General features: G+C 50.5%; 3 protein-coding genes across 4 annotated transcripts; 2 read left to right on the forward strand and 1 right to left on the reverse strand.

Moving 5' to 3' along the window:
• Positions 1-12,799: 12,799 nt before the first annotated feature.
• Positions 12,800-14,697, reverse strand: LOC136538839 (pentatricopeptide repeat-containing protein At2g20710, mitochondrial-like). Of its 2 annotated transcripts, none has more exons than XM_066530785.1 (2): positions 14,305-14,697; positions 12,800-14,172 (listed from the first exon to the last, which is right to left on the reverse strand). In XM_066530785.1, exons 1-2 carry the CDS (start codon positions 14,572-14,574, stop codon positions 12,943-12,945), a joined length of 1,500 nt encoding a protein of 499 aa, XP_066386882.1. In that variant the 5' UTR covers positions 14,575-14,697; the 3' UTR covers positions 12,800-12,942. The 2 variants fall into 2 exon arrangements, with proteins under 2 accessions (XP_066386882.1, XP_066386883.1); XM_066530786.1 differs by having other exon boundaries at positions 14,298-14,563.
• Positions 14,573-15,839, forward strand: LOC136536557 (pentatricopeptide repeat-containing protein At4g21705, mitochondrial-like). Its single transcript, XM_066528810.1, has 2 exons — positions 14,573-15,049; positions 15,634-15,839. Exons 1-2 carry the CDS (start codon positions 14,573-14,575, stop codon positions 15,811-15,813), a joined length of 657 nt encoding a protein of 218 aa, XP_066384907.1. The 3' UTR covers positions 15,814-15,839.
• Positions 15,840-15,967: 128 nt separating this feature from the next.
• Positions 15,968-16,756, forward strand: LOC136536558 (pentatricopeptide repeat-containing protein At4g21705, mitochondrial-like). Its single transcript, XM_066528811.1, has one exon. The coding sequence runs from the start codon at positions 15,968-15,970 to the stop codon at positions 16,754-16,756; it is 789 nt and encodes a 262-aa protein (XP_066384908.1).
• Positions 16,757-22,521: the final 5,765 nt, after the last annotated feature.

Below are 22,521 nucleotides of genomic sequence, written 5' to 3' on the forward strand. Positions count from 1 at the left end.
GTTGTCGTGATGCCGTTGTTGCTTGTTCCCTGTTGCCGCCACGTGCGCGCACCACCTTGAACGCTGAACCATGTGCGGGGTTGAGCCGAGGCTATTACCATCATTGCCATGCTCGTGTGGTGGTCGCCCCACCCTATGATTCACCTACCACGGGCCTATGTCGCTGCTCGCCATGTCTAGGTCAACTGACCCCAGCCACAGGGTGACGGTGATGCCTCTCTGCTCGCTCTGTCCTGCTAGCCGACACCGGTGACCCCGCTTGGCTTCGTCCAAGCACTAACCGAAGCGCCTCTTGCCCTTGCTCGTGTGGCCCTATCCTTGCGTTGTCGTACCCTGTCGGGTCGTGGCCAGGTCACCTCTACCGGGGCCGCTTCACGCGATGTAGCAGTGGCGATGCACCGCTCTCTCTCCCCTTCATAATCACCAGCTCAAGACTTCCTAGCCCAATTCCTTATGCTAGTGAGTAGCATGGGGAGTTAACTAGATGCCCCATTCTCATAGGGTCCAGCAGTGGTCTGGCTATGGCCAATTTTGGGTTTTGCCCGCCGTCGGCCATGAGCGCCGCCATAGCCAGTGGGTTGGGGGTAAGTCCCAATCCATGGGGAGAGAACCTAATTGGTGGTGTTTCTGGACTCGTGTTGATCTCCTCTAGGTGGTGCTCATGTTAGGTTGGCCCGAGTTTTCGTCGTGGGTGCGATGACGCGCCCGTGCCACGCTTGGAGCACCGCCGTGTGGTGTGGGCGCATGTGGCCGAACCACCTTAGCACTTCCTAATTTCAATCGTCACTGCAGCTCTATCCTCGGTGAGTTTCTGGTGCTTCCCCACCTTCTCAACCTCTCCGTTAGTTCCCTAGGTCGTCGGAACGGCCGTGCTGCCGCCACTGCCGCTCGCGCCAGTACATCTCTGAGTTCCTAACCGCCACCCATCCTTGCGTGTTTAGCCATAGATGGTGGTTGGCCCCTTACTTCCATCGTAGCGCGCCTAGGTTGCCCAGCGTAATCGCCCTATGCCGTCGGCTGCAGCGCTGACGAGCGCGGGGATCCCTAGGGACCTTCCCGTGGTAAAAGTGAAAACACCCGAGGGCTTGTTTGCAAAGTCGTTGCCGGTAGGAATAGTGTGCATGGTAGTTGAACTATTACCTAGAAGCTCGGAGGCTTTTCTGCAAAGCCACCATCGCGCGCGGGCTCCCCGCCTTGGGCCGTTGCTGAGCCGGCCTACTGCGCGCCCACGCCCCGCGTTGGGCCAAGCGGGGTTGCTGGGCCGAATGGATGGCCACCAGCCCTTTTTCTTTTTCTAAGGCATTTCTGATTTGGTTTCTAAGACTAGCTTTTAAATTCGATATAAATTGGTATAATTAACCAAAAAATATGAAACTAATTTTGTTCAGTTCCTAAAATCATGATCTATCTACTAGTATATTTTGTTCACATAGTTTCATAGTATTTTCAAGATTGATCTAATTAATTTGAGGTGCTTAATATAGTTAAAATATAAATTTATAGGAATTGTTATGATAAATTGGTAATAGTGTTGGTTTTACAAATTTTACAGTAAATTCCTCATATTATTAGGTGCCATCTGTAATTTTTGTAGCTCCATAATAATTAGTTTGCTAAAGTAGTTAAATGAGCCCTAGTTCAAATATATATATATTTATATATATATATATAATCAATAAAATGCCAAAACATCTTGGATTTTAGAGCTAAAATATTTTTTGGGGAACGACGCCTAGCATAGCACGTTATTTATTAGAACTATCTCGTTAGCTTGCGGGGCTTAATTGTATTCTTAGAGTTGCGGTTGCCGTTGATTAATTACGTCTCTGTGTTGCATCCACGTATATCATAATAGGAACAACGATGGATCACAAAGTTATTTGGGGTGGCAGAAAAGATGGTGCCTTGATGATCGTGTCACCACGATGGAGTGCTAACCCTTGGTTATATCTTACTTAGGCAAGCCCCGGTGCATAACCCGTATTATTCTACACTTTATTTTATGCTTGTGCATTACGTTTTAAGGAGTTGAATGAAAACCACTTACATATATATATATCCTTACCCTATGAGTCCTACTAGTATGTCAGGATTGTGTAGATTGTTATGCTAAAGGATTCCTGTAGAAGTCGAGTGATTACCTGTCACTCGCGAGAGATAGAAAAGATATTATTGTTATTATTATATTACTATCCCATGGAATATATATGGAGGATAATTGGAGACCGGACGGAATGGTACTTTAGATCTGGACTTGGTTAGGCATTCGAGCGAGGCTTGGATTATGTTTGTTCCGCCTGTGTCGATTGAGGACCGTCCGTTGTTGTGGATGGTAGTTAGGTCACAGACTTATTATTCTGAGCACATACTTGCTTATGGGAGCAAGAAGGCTCATTACGCTCTTGTCAGAGCCGGACCGACTGATTGGAGATGGGGAAAGGTGGAGGTCTAAGCACCACACTGAGATCGTGTCCCAAGTGTGGGGGCTTGGAGTTCAAGTTTGGACGGAGACCTAGACCCCTTGATAGGAGTGGGACGAGTTAGTTCCGTTTGTGCCTGGTGTACAAGTGGGGCGTGTATTTCAGGGTACCCAGATAGGATACATTGATTCACGAATCGTCATTTCTCTGAGACGGTACCGACTTGGCTATGGTCTAACATCATAGTAAGAACTAGAATATGAAAGATGATAAAATGGTTCTGATTGCTTACCACCAGCTTGAAAAGTAGCATAGGTGCTTACATAGAATGGTTAGTTAATGAACTAATGATGACTGCTAATAAAATTGAATATAAGGACACACGTTTAGTAATGCTTCCTGCAGATGCAATAACCTACAAGCCAGATAGCCTTGCATATCCTTAGAGTCTTTTATTTTTCTCTTATTGGGTAAGTCTTGATGAGTACAATCGAGTACTTAGAGTTTTATTCTCCCTATTGCAAGTGACCGATGGATGGTAGACGACTTTTGTGTGTGGAAACCTCCTGGTGGGCTCAGAGAGAATTCCTTTCGCGCTATGATCGTAGTGTTTATTTATAACCCTCACTAAAAATTTTAGAAGAAAAGTTTTATGATCTGCCATCATATCTGATTTATAAATGTTCACTATGTTAATGATTCAGCATTAATCTTTATTTCCGCTGTAACTCTGATCATATGTTGTTCTCCGTTGCACGATAAAATGTAAACTTAAAATGTATGAACTCTTTTACATGTAAAACTTGTTTAAGTACTCTAATGTTGTAATAAAGTGATGTAAGAAATGGTTAAGAATGTTGTAAGCTTTATTCTCTCATTTATGATCCTGATGGAAAATGTGGATTTTCGAGTTCTCTCTCGGGGTGTGCTCGACAGAACTACATAATTTTGTGTCCTCGCTTGGATACTTAGTATCTAGTGAAAGACAAGTATCCTTGATATAGCATTAGATTAGACGGTTCTGCCACAATGATGAGTCCATAGCTCCTCAAGATGTTCATGGAGACTTGTCTAGTAATAATTCAAATGTAGCAACTGGTAATTCGTTAATATCCTCTGGTCTTAAATTTGGGATTATTATTTTTAAGGATAAATATATTTTGGACATGGAGAAATCTACAACTGCTGGACTGTCATCAAAGATATTTTATAGAGGTGCCTTATTATTGCGTGGAAAGGAGGAGAAAATAAAACCAACAAAATACATCAGTACTAATTCTAAAGAGGTGGAGATCATCAATGGAATTTTCCCAATGTGATTAGCATCCTTGCCATAGTATTTTATTATTTTTATGCATTAGTTTCCTATCCAGTTGTGATACACGATCTTTTATGTAGCATCTAGCTTTTAGTGTCTGCGTGCATCTTTTTACGTGAATCAAATTGGTGGTTGCGTTTGGACGTGCCATGCATGTTAGCCGAATCAGGGACTCAGGGTCAATCGGTCATAGTTGAGCTGGTGGAGTTCGAGTTTTATTTGGGTCAGGTGGCCTACGTGCCTATACCTATGGACTTCAGCCTTGTACCAGGTAGATTAGACTGGATTTTATTGTGGAGTTTATTCCTCGTTGAGCCGCCGCTCGAGAAACTCTAGATGGTGATCCCATCAGGTTCTTCGTATTGAAGATTGTCTCCGGATGGTGATCTCGTACTGTACTCTATGGTGGCTGCTTTTTTGGCGTGCCATGTCAGATCTTTTCGCTAAACGAAGGTGTATAGACCTACGCTGAACCAGTTAAAAAGTTTAGAGACCCAAAAATATAATTTAAAAGTTGATGGATCTGGATGACTAATCACCAAAAGTTAATGGACCCAAAAATATAGTTTAAAAGTTGATGGACCTAGATGACATACTACCAAAAATTAATGAACCTAGGAACTCTATGGATAATATATGGGTCCCACTATTAGCGATACAACAAACACACCTAGCTCAGTAGCCTACATTTTGTCGTCTCCCATCGCTTCCTGTCGTTTCCCGAGAGCGAGAGGTCAGTTAATCCCAAATCTGATTAATGTTAACCAAAAAAATTATTTATTATACTTGATACGATAAGTAATACAGTAGTGCTGACGGCCCAGTGGCCTAGTGGCAAGCTCCCGAGGGTGGAAAGCAGCCGGTGGGGTTTCGAACCCCCGCACCGCACCTGGCCTCCAGGAAGGCCGCGACAAGGTGGCGCGCTCTTAAAAAAAAAAGTAATACAGTAGTAGATTAAATTATTATGAAATCTGTTACAGTACCAAGTAGTGGTGCCCGACCGATGTCTGTTGCCTTTCGCGTGCGGCATATAGTTGTTCTTGTCTAGCCATATCGACCATCACACGTAGTTCTCACAACTGACACGGCAACCGGCCGGACATGTATATGAGGCTCCTGACCTGTCGGCCGGCAGCTGGCGTTGCGCTTCACGCTCTCTGGCCTCTCCACCTCTTGACTCCTGTGGTGGCTGGCCGGGCCGGAGCCGGACGCCACCTAACAAGGAGTAGCCGAGTATTCTGCATCGGATCACGCCCGGCCGCTGGCAGGCGGCAGGTATTCAGACTGCATCATATCAGGCTGTGTGGTGTGGCCCGTGGCCGGCCGGGCATCAGGCCATGGCAGAGCCAACCGAGCGAGTAAAATACTAGGCAAGCTGTGGATTTCCTTCATCGGGCTGCCGCACCAGGTCCGATCATTATTCCAGTCGAACCACAGCCAGACATGTAAACTTTCCACCGTCTGACCGTCCAATAATCGAAGCAAGCAACTAGAGCATCCGCATCACGGCCTATCTATTCTCATCACATCTCACAAAAGAAAAAGGGCCACCGTACCGACCCAACAGAGAGAGAGAGAGAGAGAGAGAGAGAGAGAGAGAGAGAGAGAGAGAGAGAGACTGTGGCCTGGATTTTATCTGAAAGCTGGCCAAACAATTGGTAAACAACACGTGCACATTCATCCCATCCTCTGGCTCGCAGTCGGCGCTCGGCAGTCTTATCATCATGACGAGTATTTGCTCATGAAGACAAACCAATATATACTCCTATAACATCATCTGGTTGGGGTGGATCTTTTTAAAGATTGGACAAACTGTCATGGCTTAGTAGAATTAAAAAGTTCGTCTAGATCTTTTACTTGGACCAACAATCAAGAACAGCCTATTATGGCTGCCATGGATAAATTCTTATGTAATAATAGTCTTGAACAAAAATATCCTCTAGCCTTTGTTACTTCTAAATCAAGAGCTGGGAGTGATCATGTGCCTCTGGTTCTTAACTTTGGGGTTGAGGAACGAAAGAAACCTAGTATGTTCAGGTTTGAGAAATGGTGGTTAAATCACCCTGGGTTTCAAGAATTTGTCACAAAGGTTTGGCAGACTGAATGTATTTTTACTGAACCTATTGAAATTTGGCAATTCAAGATTAGGCTTCGTAGAAAGAAAATCAAAGGATGGGCCAGGAATATTAATGTTGAAATTAGGAAAATTAAGAATGAACTTCTTAAGGAGTTTGATCTTTTAGATGCCAAATATGAGTTGGGAAGCCTGTTGCCAGGTCAGAAAGAAAGGATGGACACCATTCTGGTAGAATTAGAAGGTATTTGGAATATGGAAGAAATTAAAGCGCGCCAAAGGTCTAGAGATAGGAATATTAGAGAGGGAGATAGAAACACTGCCTATTTCCAGGCAGTGGCAAATCAAAGGAACAGAAAGAAGAGAATTACTTGTTTGGAGACTCCAGAGGGTGAGGTAGAGGATAATGATTTAATGTTAACACATGCCGTGGATTTCTATAAAAACTAGATGAAGATTTCTGGGGAGAGGAAGATAAGGTAACCTCACAAGAGAATGAGCTGTTGGAAGCATCTTTCTCTGAGGAAGAAATTAAAACCGCTATTTTCGAATCTTATGCCTCTGGTTCTATCATCAGTTCTGGGACTTGATTAAATCTGATTTTATGAAGGTTGTTAAGGACTTTGAAATTGGCAAGTTAAATCTAGATAGATTGAATTATGCAGTTTACCAGAGGCTAAACTTCTTAAGAAGTTTAGACCTATTAGTTTACTAAATTGCAGTTTTAAGATCTTTGGCAAAGCTATAAATAATAGGCTCATTAGAGTTGCTGATAGATTAATTTCCAAAAACCAGACTGCCTTCATAAAAGGTAGGTTCATTCTTGAAAGTGTGGTGGCTGCTCATGAAATCTTGCATGATATACATAAAAATAAAGAGAGTGGGGTTGTGTTGAAACTGGACTATGAAGAGGCATACGGTAGAGTGAGTTGGTCTTCCTTAGAAGACATGCTCCTTTCAAGGGGTTTTGGAGAAACTTGGGTGAAATGGGTTATGAAAATAGTTAAGGGTGGTTCACTTTGTGTGAGAATTAATGATGAAAATAGCACTTACTTCAAACCTGGAAAAGTACTTAGGCAGGGAGACCCTTTTATCTCCCTTGCTGTTTAATCTTGTGGTGAATATTTTTACCAGAATGCTTATAAAAGCTGCTGCAAACAATCTTATTTTTGGTCTTTTGCCACAAGTCTTAGAGGGTGGGGTGATCAGTCTGCAATATGCAGATGATACCTTACTTTTCTTGGAAGATGACTTAGAAAAAGCAAACAATCTAAAATGGCTCCTTCTATGTTATGAACAAATGACTGGTATGAGAATCAATTTTGACAAAAGTGATCTCCTAACTATTGGGATTGAAGAGTCTAGGGTGAATGAGTACTCAAAAATTTTCTGTTGTAAGAAAGGGGAGTTCCCAATAAAATATTTAGGAGTGCCTCTGCATTTTACAAATCTGAGAAAAGAAGACCTGCAGCCTATCATTGACAAGATTATTAAAAGGATAGCAGGTTGGAAAGGGAGATTACTCTCCTATGCTGGTAAGTTAACATTTCTGAAAGCCTGTCTTGCTAGTGTCCCAATTTACCTCATGTCTATAATAAAGTTTCCTAAATGGGCAATTGCCATGATTAATTCTCAGATGTCACACTTCTTGTGGAATAATAATGAGGAAAGTCACAAATACCATCTTGCTAATTGGAAGCTGGTGGCTCAAATGAAAGAGGGGGGGGGGGGGGGGGGGGGGGGGTGGCTTTGGTATCCCAGATATGAGAAATCTGAATCTCTCTTTACTCAGCTCTTGCATCTTTAGATATGGTCTACAATCTGAATCCATTTGGGTTAAGATTGTAGACCACAACCACAAATACAATACCAACAAACCAAACTTCATGTGCAGTAATAGCCCTACAACAGCTTCACCTTTTTGGAAAGGCGTTATGTGGGCTCTACAAGCGGCTAGAATGGGGATCAAATGGTTAGTAGGTGATGGAAAAAGAGTTAGATTTTGGGAGGACCATTGGTTTGGCAATTCAAGTCTAGCGATTCAATTTGGGCCTCTGTATGTCATTAATGAACAACACGGTAAGACTATAGATCAGGTCTGGGATGGTCATGTCTTAAGACTGACTTTTAGACGTTCTGTGTCGGAGAATTTAATGAATATGTGGTATGACCTTTTAAGTATAGTGGAAAACCTAAATCTGAGAGAAGAAAACGATCAGATCATTTGGAGCTTTAGCTCAAATGGTAAAATTTCTGTCCAGTCTCTTTATGCGGTTATAAGTCACAGGGGTGTTGTGCCAGTATATGTTTCAGTTGTATGGAAACTAAAAGTCCCTCCTAGATTACAAATTTTTCTTTGGTTATTAGCTAAAAACAAGATTCTTACCAGGGACAATCTATCAAAAAGAAGGGAAGTGTCTGATAAAACTTGCCTCTTCTGTGGCGAGTTGGAGTCTGTGACTCATTTGTTTTTTGACTGCTGTGTAGCTAAGAGGACATGGCCAGTAATAGCTGGGATTTTGAATTTGAGAAGTGACTGGAATTTTGAATTCCTTGCTACGTTCTGGCTAGCAAACAAGAAACATGTTTTCACTAACATTATGAGTTCAGCTGTTATCTGGTCCCTTTGGAATCTTCGTAATAAGATGTGTTTTCAGGGACTTACATGGACAGGCGAAAAAATGGTGTTAATTGAGATTGCCAAGATTCTGAGAAGGTGGAGGCCGCTGTACGAGCAAGACCTAGGGATCATGGTAGACACGGCGATCCAGATGGTGGAGGACAAAGCAAACCAACCTCCAAGAATATGTTGGAATGGGGGGATCAGATCAAGGTGGGAAACGTCGGCTTCTCAGTCTTCGGAGCAGAGCTACGTCGCTGCGATTCAGTTTGATGTTATGGCCCAGGCTGAGAATTGTCATTCGCTTGTGGGAGTTGGTGTTGATGACGACTTTCGGCCTTTAGGCCCCGTTTAGTTTTCTTCTGGCTTGTAAACTTTGGCGGGCGCGCCGTTACGCTGTGCTGAGATGTTTTGAATTGCTTTATGCCAATAAAGCAGGAGAAACCTTTCGTCTAAAAAAAACATCATCTGGTTGGCAGTTGAGTATTTTTTTTAACAATACCAACGTCACTATCCTACAAGAACCTGTGCGGCATATATGAGGAAGAAAAGATTGCGCTTTGGGTCGAATACCCTGGTAGTAGAGATTTTTTTTTTTTTTTTGAGGAAATCGCACAGCCGTTGCTTAAAATATTAGGCTGATTTCGTCTGGGTCCCCAAACTATGAAATCGCACTCTTGGCTCCCCAATCTACTTAATTCGGTCCATGTAGGTCCTAAACAGCCCAGGCGATGTCAAGCAGTCGACGTGGCTATCCACGTACGCGGAGGCGACGCGTGCGGAGAGCGAGGAGCCTCAGGCTCGGACAGCCGTTTGCGCCTCCGAGCCTGCCGCGCAGTAGGACTCCAAGCCTAGAGGAGGTTCATGCTGACCTCCAGGAAGCGGAGATTCGAGCACGACGCAAGTGACGCCGGGACCTCCCCCTCGACGTGCCCGGGCATGAGCGAGAGCTCGGTGAGTGTGAACAGCCGGCCCAGCGCTGGGTCCAGCCGCCCCGTCAGCCCCGGAGACGCCGCCCGGGGGTCACCAAGCGCGAGCGTCGCCACCCGGTCCCCGTCGCAGAACACGTCGGGGAAACCCGCACGGATCAGTGGTGAAGTCCCAGCCGTCGAAGAACTCGGAGCCGGGCATGTCGTCTAGCGACCGCCGCACGGCCTGTAGCGCTAGGAAGTCGACCGGGTCAAGGATCCCCGTCGCCGGCCGCGGCGCCACTGCCACGGCCGCCAAGACGACGCATGCCACGACGGCGCCGAGCCGCGCGGTCACCGCCATTGCCGTTCCTTCTCTGCTTTCACGCGTGCGCGACGGCTCTGACCTCTGTTACCTCTGCAGCTGCAACAAGAAGGAACAGATCAAAAGCACCCATCCACCGCGTCGGGCCATGGCGCAAAGAGCAGCGCGAGCGGAGGCGTGGGAACCTTTAAGCTTGTCGTGCGCTGTCTTTAAAGGCGCACGGCGTGGGGTGGTGCGGCGAGGGGGTGCTGCTGCCTGCTGGGCATTGGCGAGCTGCCTTGGTACGTGGCTGCCCCCGTGAGGGGAGGAAGTGTGGAGGAGAGAGATGGCCTTGACGACGGAGGTCGCGTACGATGCCCTCACTCCCTCTCTCGCCTCGCTTTCTCGTGGAGGCGGAGGCCGCGCACGGCGTGGGGTGGTGCGGCGAGGGGGTGCTGCTGCCTGCTGGGCATTGGCGAGCTGCCTTTCGTACGTGGCTGCCCCCGTGAGGGGAGGAAGTGTGGAGGAGAGAGATGGCCTTGACGACGGAGGTCGCGTACGATGCCCTCACTCCCTCTCTCGCCTCGCTTTCTCGTGGAGGCGGAGGCGGCGAGTGAGCGCCTTTAATGGAGGTGGTGGCTTCCTCACAGCACTGCAACACGCACACGTACCGCCACGCCGCTCTCCGCACTCCAGTACCCACAACCACCACACTTCGCCAAGAAGCCAAGAGAGAAACAGTAGTTAAGAATGCGCAGCTGAGCTGGGCTCCCGCGGCCGGGCGGCGCGGTGGCAGCAATGATGGTGGCTTGGTGAGGACGGAGGTGGAGAAGGCGTGGTGGTGGGCGCAATCAATTCCTGCTTCGCCGCGAGCTCGCCTACCCTTTGCTTGCTCTGCTCGCTCTCGCTCTCTGGTCTTTCTGCTCCGCCGCGAGCTAGCCCACTACTGCACTACTACCACGCCACTCCCCTCCTCCCATCCTCCGATTGGCTTCTCTGCTTTTCCGATGGGCTTCCGAATTCTTTAGTGGCTTCGGGCTCGGAGTCCTGCTGCGCGGCAGGCTCGGAGGCGCAAACGGCTGTCCGAGCCTCGCCATTGACGCCGACGAGCTTTGCTCGCCAAATTCGCCACCGTCGTCTCGCCATTGTCCGGTTCCCCTCCACTCCAGCTGTGCCAAGGCCTTCTCCACCCTCTCCACCAGATTGCGTCGCTGCTCATCCAAGGTAGAGGCCCCTCGGGCCAAATCTCGGCACGACAGCCGCCATGACCGCCGGACGCATGCTTGCGCGTGGTCGTCCTCCCTCGATCTTGATCTGCCCTGCCTGGAGGCGCAGGCCGGAGGAGAAGAGATCACGGGAGCCCCACTGCCCCCACGGCGTCCTCCATCATGAGCTTCTAGTTCGGCGCCGGCGCCACCTCCTCCTGCTGCTGCTGGGGCTCCACCGCCGCGGTGGCTGGACGGTCCACGCCGGCGTCCGAGGTGCGCGAGCTGTTGTCGCGCGTGAAGAGCGACGCCAGTGGTACGCGGAACCTGGTGGCTGGATGGAGCAGCGTCGCCGGCGGTTGGACCACTGCAGCCTCGGCCTCGGTCTCTGCCTTCGCGGACGGCGCATCGGCGACCACCGCCTTGGCGGCCCCGGGCGCCACGATGTCTTCGCTGGCGGCCACGGTGAAGTTGAACTCGACCCGCTCCTCCTCAGCATCGGACGCGGCGCTCTCGTTGCCGGGCACGGCGAACTCGGTCGTCGTTGCCGCCCCCGCCCCCGCCGTCCTCGCACGCCGATGCCGACGCGGCGATGGTCGTGGTGGCGGCTGCGACCGCGGGCGCGCGCTAGGCGCCGGCTGCAGATGGAGGAGGAGGAGGAGGAGGTGGTGGTGGTGGTGGTGGCGGCGGCATTGCAGTTGCAACATCAATGCCAAATAGATGAGCAACAGAGGCCACGCGGGGTGGGGACGTGGGGTTGGACGGGGAGGGCGGCGTTAGCTTTCGATGGGGGCAGAGGGTTGGAGATGTACCTATCGCTGATCGTGGAACAGAAGATGCAAGGCGAAGACAAAGGCCGTCCGCCGCCTCTGCTGCGGCCATACGCCATGTCCACGCTTAAATTATGCCCACGTGTACGACCACGTTAGCTTCTAACCCTTCTCGTGTCTATTTTGGATCTGAATAAGATCACTTAAATACATTATGAAACCAAACGTGCGATTTCATAGTTTGAGGACCTATACGAAACCCGTCCAATACTTTAAGGACTGGCCATACAATTTACTCTCTTTTTTAACAAAATACCCTGGCTTTGGTCGAATCTACAGGAGAAACACCATAACGGCCCTATCCAACAAAGATAGCGATAGCCAGGCACGGCCCAATGACGGCCCAATGCGAGCCGGAGATGATGATGCTGTGGCTCACACGCCAGTGTGGAGCTCCAACATCTGCGTTCTGCAAATGAAGTTTCAAAGACGGATGGGTGAAGCTGGCCTGATTCCGAATGGAGGAACTCCACACGAATTTCTCATATCCCCGCGTTCCAATAAGGGCTTAAAATGGCCGTTACCCAGAAATCACTATTCCACCATGCTGGACCAAACATACTACGCTGGCTGCAGGCCATGTTATGCACTTATACTTAGCACCAACACCCCGACTCAATCCAAACATTTCCCAGACTTCACCTTGGCAGCACAGCTACTAAATGTCAGGCTCAACTAAAAAACAAAACAAACAAACTCAAGCAGAGATTGATTAGAATGCAAATACATGTGCTATGTATTTCCATGACACTTGTTCATGGGATTTTTGCACACGTCACCAGAATTTATGTCTCTGGTTCAGTTTACATATCTCAGGTTAGATTCCCGTGGATAAATTGTGGAAGCAAGAGCACTCCTTGTCGTAATCACTGCCATCAGCACCTCACCATTCCTGAAGTATCCATCAGCCAACTTATACGAAATATTAGCGCCAGATTTCCTCCCTGTCTTTATTTTTCCTCCCTGTCTTTATGGGATCATCTACAGGAGCTACTGGTTTTCTACAAGACTCTGCAGCAAGCATTGATCACTAATTTCACTAATTTGGAACCACAAAAGAAAAGAGTCACTGTTTCCCACTCTTTAAATGCTTTCTCAACCTTATCACTCACATCACCACTGACCTGTGAGGCCATCACATACACAAGAAAGGATTGTGCTGTTTTATGCAAGCAGTGGCCATGTGTCAAACTAATGAGAAGAGCTCAAGAACAAAGAACAGAGAAAAGGGATTATTTAGTGATCGATCATGGGTGCATATATCTACTCGCATTCTCCTGCGAGGATTCTCTCTGTTTCCTCATCAGCCTCAAGGCCATCTTTCTTCATTCGCTCGAGCAAATCGGACACCGGCTTTCCCACACGGACATATGTCTTCAATAAACAATGGTAAACATCCCTAGTCAAAGGATCCAGCTTCTGTAGCATACTCGCCATCTCCTCAGCTGCTTCTACATCCTTCTGTTTCATGAAGTGCTCCAGGCTCATTAGCACATTTGTGAGGTCAGGTTTCCATGGAGGAGTCGCAGAATCAAGAGCCTCCCTTGTCATGTCCACTGCTTTTGGTACCTCACCAGTTTTAAAAAATCCACCAGCCAACTTATACCAAGTATTAGCGTAAGGTGTCCTCCCTTTCTTGATGGCGTCATCCACAAGAGCTACTGCCTTCTCCACAAGACCGTCTCTGCAATAAGCATCAACCATCAAGTTGATTAATCTGAAATCATGATAACGAAGACAGACCGTTTCCCACTCTTTCAATGTTGCCTCCGCCCCATCAATGTCGTTCATCTTGAGTAACGCACTTATCCTTGACAAGTACATCGTGTTGCACGGTGGCACTTTGGATTTGTAGACACTCCAAATGCGTCCAACCTCAGGATACATTCCCAGATCAGTATAGGTCTTGAGTAAGAAAGCGTATGCAATCCTACTACTCTTTGGAGATATCCGCCTCTCGGCTTCCAGGAGAGCCATGACAGCCCTCACCTGCATCCCAGATTTCATGAACAAGCTCGCTGCCAAAGCATGTCCATGCCAACTCACAAGCTTCTCGTGTGGATCGGCCTTGTCGAGCACCTTACCAACCCCCTCGACATCTTCAGCAGCGATGTACGCAGCTAACATACTCTCCACACTGAACGTATCAGGTTTCACACCTTTCTCTTCCATGTCCTGGAACATGGCGTGCACCCTTTCAAGCTGCCCAGTCTCTAAGTAAAGCTTCATCATCGAAGTGTATGCATAAGAACTCTTCATCCCCATCTCCTGCATCTTAGCAAAGTGCTCCTCAGCCTTGTCGACGGCCTTCGCCTCCACATAGCATTTCAGGAGGGAGCCGTAGCACTGCGGTTTCCTCAGCTGCTTCGGTACCATGCCAAAGTACTCGACAGCTTTCTCAAGACCGTGCACCTTGCTGATTAGGTCCAGCCGGTACGCGACGTCACCGGCCGACAGGTGGAGGTGCCTCCGGTCGGTCATCCAGAACGATAGCTGCAAGAACGCAACGAATCGCCTGACTCAGCGAGCGGAATGTGCATGGGAAATGAGCAAGAATCTACACACACACAAAAAAAAGGAAGCAATTCGTTTAGGGGGACTGGGGGAGGAGGGTTTGCCTGGGACCTCGAGTGCGTGGGCGAAGCGGCGGAGGCCGACGAGCTTCTTGACGATGGCCTGGATGACGAACTTCTTGACGGTATGGCCTTCTTGTTCCCATTGCTCCAGGACGGGGGATAGCGGGATGGATGGGCGCCCGACATTCATGATGCGGCGGTACAGGTCGTCCGGCAGAGGTTGCCGCAGGGTCGGGGACATGGAGGTGGAGGGGGAGGGAGAGGCGGTGGCAGCACCCTCGGCAGCCGTGGAGAAGCGGCGGAGGAGAAGCCGGTACATGGTGGCGCGGCGCTCCGGCGGCTTTGTGCGGGCCGCTAGAGTGCGAGGGTTTCGGGGGAAGGGGAAGAAGGGAAGCCGACGAGAATTGGGCCGAAATGGCCAAAAGCCCAAAGGCCCCACGGGCTACGGCAAAGCCAGCGCCAAGCCGCCAACGGCCACGCCTTTCGCCATGGCCTCTCTCTTCGTCGCGGCGCGCCGCCTGCTCAGCCTTGGCCGCCGCGGAGGACTCCTCCCCGTGCCCCCCTCTCGCGCCGTTGCCACCTCATCTCGCAGCAACAGCAAGAAGGAGCGACCGCCGCCGGCGCGGCCGCAGAGCCTGCAGTCCACGCTGTGGCCGCTGGGCCACCCGGGCACACTCCTTGTGCCGGAGATCGAACTGTGGGCGGCGCGGCCCAGAAACTGCCTCCGAGCCGTTGAGCTCCAACACATCGTCAAGGAGCTCTGCAAGCGCCGCCGCCACCACCAGGCCCTCGAGGTAGATACGGCGCTCCTCATGCCCTCTTTTCATTCTAGTAGGTTGCTTGCTGTGATTGCGCATGGAAGGTGTTCGATGAAATAATATGGGGGGATGGTTATGTTTTTCTTGTTGATGCTGTACATGTCCGTATCATCTGTGTCTTCGTATTTGCATTTGAGATGTATCTGTATGATGTAATGCAGAAATTTCTGAAATGCAATGGGCAACTTATCGGTACAATGCTGATCACGTGAAATATTTTTTGTTAATACCTTTTTCTTCTGTGAGCAACATGGATAGGATTGATACAAAGAGGGCAACTTGAGTTATCGTTAGGAATCGAGGAGTCTAGGAGATTTTGGCCTGCTCTTCAGTCATAGGTCTACTTATTTGCTGACCAATCTGTATGTGTCCGCAATGCTGGCCAACATATAGGATTCAGTACAAGTTTGGCCATCACTGCTTCATAGCACATGATTAGTGAATACATACCCTCTAGAAGCATATATGTTCTAGGACTTAGCGCCGCAGATGTTGTATGCACAGTTTTGTATGTATTCTTGGATCCCTTATCGATCATTATCTTTTTTCACTTTGCACAGGTCTCTGAGTGGATGAATCTCAAGGATCACGTCAAATTTCTGCCAAAGGATCATGCTATTCACCTGGATTTAATTGGTCAAGTCCATGGAGTTGGAGCAGCAGAGACCTACTTCAATAACCTGTTTGACAAAGATAAGACAGAGAAACCCTATGGTGCACTTCTCAACTGCTACACATGAGAACTCTTGGTTGACAAAGCGTTGGCCCATTTTCAGAATATGAAAGAGCTGGGTTTTGTGTTCTCCACGCTCCCCTACAATAACCTCATGGGCCTCTATACCAACATAGGGCAGCATGAGAGGGTACCTTCGGTGATGGCACAAATGAACAGCGATGGGATTGTTCCTGATAATTTTAGATTACAGAATATGCATAAATTCTTATGGCACAAGAGCTGACTTTTTTGGGTTGGAGAACACCCTGGAGGCGATGGAATGTGAGCCTCAAATTGTTGTTGACTGGAATACCTATGCTGTTGTGGCAAGCAACTACATTAAGGGTGACCTAAGGGAGAAGGCATACTCTGCCTTAAGGAAAGCAGAGGCAAAAATGGATAAAAAGGATGCGGGTGCCTATGGCCACTTGATTTCCTTGTATGGCTACCTTGGGGACAAATCAGAAGTCAAGAGGCTATGGGTGCTGCAAATGTTGAACTGTAAGAGGTATATAAACAAGGACTACACCAATATGCTTGCCGTGCTTGTGAAGCTTGATGAGATCACAGAAGCTGAAGACTTGCTGAAAGAGTGGGAGTCTAGCAAAAATGCATTTGACTTCCAAGTTCCAAATGCCCTGCTCACAGGGTACCGCCAAAAGGGCTTGCCGGAGACGCTGCTCGATGGCTTCTTGAAAAAGGGAAAGATGCCTACTTCAACCAGCTGGGGGATTGTGGCGATTGGCTATGCGGAGAAAGGTGTTGTCGCGAAAGCTTATGAGCTGACCAAAAATGCCCTCTCTATGTACGTCCCCAATACCGGCTGGATCCCTAGGCCTTCAATGATTGAGATGATACTTAAGTATCTTGGAGATGAATGGGAGGTCAAGGATATCGAAGCTGTTGGCCCACAGGATCACCGGCTCAGGCGAGTGAACCACTCGCCGGTCTTGCCGAGCACCCGCTAGTGTTGTCGAGCACTCACTAGCCGTGCCGACCACAAACAAGCGTTGTCCGTCCCCACGCACTATGGCTGGAGCTAGAAGAAGGGAGAACAGAGTAAGTACGCACAATACAAGATACCAGCGTTGGCTGAAGCCCTGTTTGTGAGATGGCAAATCTGAACTCTCTTTACTGAGTTGATGTGGTATCCTATTTATACAACTCTATCTTTCTAGTCCTTGTACAGCTGCCATGCTGCTACAGGAACTAGATAACATACAAGGCTGACTCTGCGTCGGCCACTGCATGTGCCTACAGTGTTGCAGGTGAGCCGTGCGGCGCCTGCACCTGCAGCAGCTACAGTATCATAGCAGGGGGCCTTTTCGGCGTCGTCTTCCCTTGCTGTGTTCACACAAGGTAACAGTGGATTATCTAACAATCTTCCCCTAATCCTACTGCTAACCCTTGTACCCCCTGCCGATCATCTCCTTCAGCTCCATGAGTCGAAGACGTCCGAGCGGCTTGGTGAGGACGTCCGCGAGTTGCCGACCAGTTTCGACGAACTCGATGATGATGTGCCCTCCATCGACATAGTCCCTAAGGAAGTGAAACTTCACGTCGATGTGCTTGCTCCGGTCGTGCAGAACCGGATTCTTCGCGAGGGCGATGGCGGGCTGGTTGTCCACCATCAGTGCTGGTGGGTGAGTTTCCACGCTGGTCAGCTTGCCCAGCAGCCAGCGTAGCCACACAACTTGGCACGCCGCTGTGGTCGTCGCTACGTACTCTGCCTCGCACGTAGATAGCGCCACCACCCTTTGTTTTAGCGACAGCCATGAAATTGGGGCTGACTCGAGGAAGACGAGCACGCCAGAGGTGCTCCGTCGTCCGTCAATGTCCCCCGCCATGTCTGCATCGCTGAACACAGTGAGCTGCAGCCTACTCTCGCTGGTCTTTAGGAAGATGATCACATGATCTACCGTTCTCTTGATGTAGCGTAGTAGCCGCTTCACCGTAGCCCAGTGATCCTCTCTGGGATCCTCCATAAAGCGACTGACGTAGCCCACGGTGAACGAAATGTCTGGCCTCATGTGGACTAGGTAGCGTAGGTCGTCGATGATGCACCGGTAGAGTGTCGCATCCATCTTCGTTGCGGTACTGGCCTTCGTAAGCTTCAGCCGCTCCTCCATCGGAGTCACGCATGGCTTACACTCAGCCATGCCGCTCCGTTCCAATAGCTTCGAGGCGTACGCGCTCTGCCCGGGCGTGAGTGCCTCCCTCCCCCGTCTCACCTCGATGCTAAGGTAGTAGGTGAGCGCCCCGAGATCGCTCATTCTAAAACGAGCTGTCATCTCACGCTTGAAGCTGCTTATGTCCTCCGCACGTGTGTCGGTGACGATCAAGTCGTCCACATACACGCCGACGATGAGCTCTTCCTTCCCCCGTCGCCGCGTGTAGAGCGCGTGCTTGGTTGCGCACCATTGAAACCCAAGCTCGCCCAGCGTGGCGTCAAGCTTGGCGTTCCATGCTCGAGGGTCCTGCCGTAGCCCGTAGAGCGCCTTGCGCAGTCGGAGCACCCTATGCTCCTCTCCCTTGATGGCGAACCCTGGAGGTTGCCTGACGAAGACTGTTTCTGCCAGTTCGCAGTTGAGGAAGGCCGATTTAACGTCCAAGTGATGGACACGCCAGTCCTTTGCTGCTGCCAAGGCTAGTAGCAAACGAACCGACTCCATGCGCGCTACTGGTGCAAAGACCTCCTCAAAGTCGATGCCCTCGCGCTGTACAAAACCTCGGGCGACGAGGCGCGCCTTGTGCTTGACAACAGCGCCGTGCTCGTCCCGCTTGACCTTGCACACCCACTTCAGGCTGATCGGACGGCATCCTGGAGGTGGATCGACGAGCTGCCACGTCTCATTTTCCTTGATCGCCTTCATCTCCTCCAGCATCGTCTGTCGCCAGTTTCCATCACCCTCGACTAGCGCGAACGTGGAAGGTTCCTCTGCACAGATGAGTAGCAGCTCTACGTCGTTGAGCAGCCTGCTCGCCAGACCCGTGGGACCTGTGCCGTCGACGATGTCGTCCAGCCTACGGAACCGCACCTCCTCACCTTTGTGGAAGGCATCCATGAACTCAGTGATATCACCGGGAGGTGAGGCGAACTTGATCGGCGTCGATGGAGTTCCCTGTTCCGCTAGAGTGCTTGGCATAGCACCTTGAGTGCTCGGCACTACTTCTAGATAGCTCGTCATAACTCCTACAGTGTTCGGCCACACTGTAGGAGTGTCCTGCCTCAGTCTTGGAGTGGTGGACACCACTGTAAGACATCTTGGCTCCGCCACGAGAGTGCTTGGCACCTGTTCTAGAGTGGTCGCTACCACTGCAGAACCTCCTAGCACCACTCTTGGCGTGCTCGGCATCCCTCCAGGAGTGCACGACACTCCTCCCGGAGTGCTCGGCATCCCTCTCGAAGTGCTCGGCACTGCCCCAGGAGTGCTCGACTCTACTGCCGGAGTGCTTGGCACTTCTCCCGGAGTGCTCAGCACCTGTTCCCCAGCGTCTCCACCACCGTGGATGACCAAGTGTTCGACGATGAAGGTGCTGGTGAAGCTGCCAGCTTCCCCCGTGCTCGGACTGCTCTAGTCCCAAGCTGTCTCCTTGTCAAACACGACGTCGCGCGAGACAAGGACCTTGTCTCCGTGTGGGTCATAGAGCCGGTACACCTTGGTACCCTCTGCGTAGCCTAGGAAGACCCTGGGTGTGCTCCTGTCCTCCAGCTTGATGAGGTTCGGCTTTGTCTTCCTGACATGGCCGATGTAGCTAAATGTCCGGAGGAAGGACACGCTCAGCTTGCGCCCATACCAAGCTTCGAACGGCGTCTTGCCCGTTAGGGCCTTGGTTGGAGCGCGGTTGAGGATGAACACCGCCGTGGTCACCGCCTCCTCCCAGAACCTTGCCGGCATGCCTTTGGCCTTCATCATGGATCGGGTCATGCCGACCACCGTCTGGTTCCGTTGCTCCACCACGCCATTCTGTTGTGGCAAGTATGGCGCGGTGTGGTGTTGCCCCACACCCTGATCCGCGCAATACGCGGCAAATTCCACCGAAGTGAATTCACCGCCGCGATCAGTCCTTAGCACACGGAGCTTCTTGCCGCTCTCGGCCTCCGCGCGTGTCTTGAACTTCTTGATCGCTGCCGCCGCTTCATCCTTGCCCGTCAAGAGTTGTAGCCACATGTAGCGATTGCAATCGTCCACGAGTAGGAGGAAGTACTACCGACCACCGCATGTAGCAGGCGTGATCGGCCCACAGAGGTCGTCGTGGACGAGTTCAAGAGCTTCCTTTGCGCGATACTTGGCCGCCTTTAGGAAAGGTAGCCTCCTCTGCTTCCCGTCTAGGCAGCTGTCACACAGCTCGCCTCCGTGCTTGATATGGGGTAGCCCTCGGACCATCTTCTCCAGCCGACCAAGCGCGTCGAAGATGAGATGTCCGAATCGAGCATGCCACATCCACGGTTCCTCGGAGTGCCTTGCCGCTAGGCACACCGACTACTCTACCTTCAGGTCAAGCAGGTACAACCGGTTTAAGGACCTCTTCACCTTGGCAAGAAGTCGTTGCTCCCGGTCCCTGATCCTAAGGACTCCATCCTTGATCAGTACCTCGCTATCGCGCTCATCTAGCTGACCAATGCTGATGATGCTGGAACGCAGCTGCGGGATGTAATATACATCCGTTAGCGCGCGGTGCTCCCCATTCTGGCATCTAAAGATAATGGTGCCACGCCCTTGGATAGCCACCCTTGAGCCGTCACCAAACTTCACTGTACCGGTAACATCACCGTCGAACTCGGAGACGGATGCCTTGGAGCCCATCATGTGGTTACTAGCACCAGAGTCCAGATACTACCGCTGCTCATGGTCGGCGCCCACACGTCCGAGGTGAACTTGGGCGTGTGGTTCGTCGAGGTTGACAGTCTTTAGGGTCTTCCCAGGTCCTTCCACCATCGTCGCCTCTTTCCTCTCCTCATCCTCGACATCGTGCAGTGCACAGAACGTCGCCATCAGGATAGTGGCCTCATCCTCATCATCGGCTTGTGCCAAGTGAGTCTGAGTCTTCTTCTCCTGCTTGCGGTTTGGGCACTCCCGTGTCCAATGGCCCATCTTCCCACAACGTCGGCAGGCATTGGGGTCGACCTACTTCTTCGAAGAAGCCTTGCCGCGGCGCTTGCCATCGCCACCGCGGCTGGAGGAGGCTGCCTTTCCAGAGTTCCTCCGAGCAGCACACTCCTCTTCCGTCAGCAGGAGTTTCCCGTTGTCCTTCGTTGTTGTCGCCTGCTCCAGGCGCTCGTCCACTGTCCGCAGACAGCCTGTCACATCCTCAATGGTGAGGGTGGATAAGTCCAGCACCGTCTCTATGGAGAGAGCGATCTGGAAGCACTTTGCCGGCATGGAGTGGAGGTACTTAGAGATCGCCTCCTCTTCGTCGATGGTGACGCCGTGGCTCTTCAGCTTGCCGATGAGTGTCTGCAGGCGGAGGGAGAAGTCCTCCATCATTTTACCATCTTTGAACTTGAGGTTGGCGTACTCCTGCTTCAGAAGCTGGGTCGTTGCCTTCTTTGCGTAGTTGGAACCGACGCGCATCGCCGCAATAACCTCCCACGCCTCCTTAGCCGAGCTCTTCGCCCCCAACGGCTCCCTGTACTTTACCGGTACAGCAGCGATGATAGCCTCCAGCGTTGACATGTCATCTTCTTCATTGTCGGTGCCCTTGTCAACCGCATTCCAGAGCCGTCGGGCTCTGAGCTTGATCTTCATGGTCATCGACCACTCTCCATAGTTGGTGCGAGTCAGCGTCGGCCAACTGGTGCCGCTGACCTCCCGCACCGTGCGAACAACGACCTCCGGTCGTGGCTGGGCAGCCATAGTAGTGGCACTGCTGTCGCCCATCTCCGAACCGCCCATCATCACCAGCGGTTAGTCTGGCGACGGCGCTTGTGTGGCTCTGATACCACTTGTTGGCCCATAGGATCACTGGCTCAGGCGAGTGAACCACTCGCCGGTCTTGCCGAGCACCCGCTAGTGTTGCCGAGCACCCGCTAGCCATGCCGACCACGAACAAGCGTTGTCCGTCCCCACACACTATGGCTGGAGCTAGAAGAAGGGAGAACAGAGAAAATACGCACAATACAAGACATCAGCGTTGGCCGAAGCCCTGTCTGTGAGATGGCAAATCTGAACTCTCTTTACTGAGTTGCTGTGGTATTCTATTTATACAACTCTATCTTTCTAGTCCTTGTACAGCTGCCATGCTGCTACAGGAACTAGATAACATAAAGGGCTGACTCTGCGCCGGCCACTGCATGTGCCTACAGTGCTGCAGGTGAGCCGTGCGGCACCTGCACCTGCAGTGGCTACAGTATCACAGCAGGGGGCCTTTTCGGCGCCGTCTTCTCTTACTGTGTTCACACAAGGTAACAGTGGATTATCTAACAGAAGCTTTCATTAGTCTGCTGAAAGTTGTTGTGCCATTGAACTCTGATATGACCGAGGCTTTGTCGAGGGCTCGTTCGAGAGAACAGAAAGCTGAAGAGGCAACGGAAGCTCCTCGCGAGGATAATATTGCCTGAGCTGATTGTTAATGAAACGGTGTTTCTGGACTGCTGTCTGATCCTATATACTAGTAGTAGATTAATTAGTAGTTAGCTACAACCCTTCCTTTGATAGTTCGTTGTTTTTATTAATTATTATTTTAGCAAGTTGGAACTTAGCCGCCGCTATTTAAGTTAGCGGGCCGCTAT

This window comes from Miscanthus floridulus, chromosome 2 (genome assembly GCF_019320115.1).
Source record: "Miscanthus floridulus cultivar M001 chromosome 2, ASM1932011v1, whole genome shotgun sequence".
Lineage (NCBI taxonomy): Eukaryota > Viridiplantae > Streptophyta > Magnoliopsida > Poales > Poaceae > Miscanthus > Miscanthus floridulus.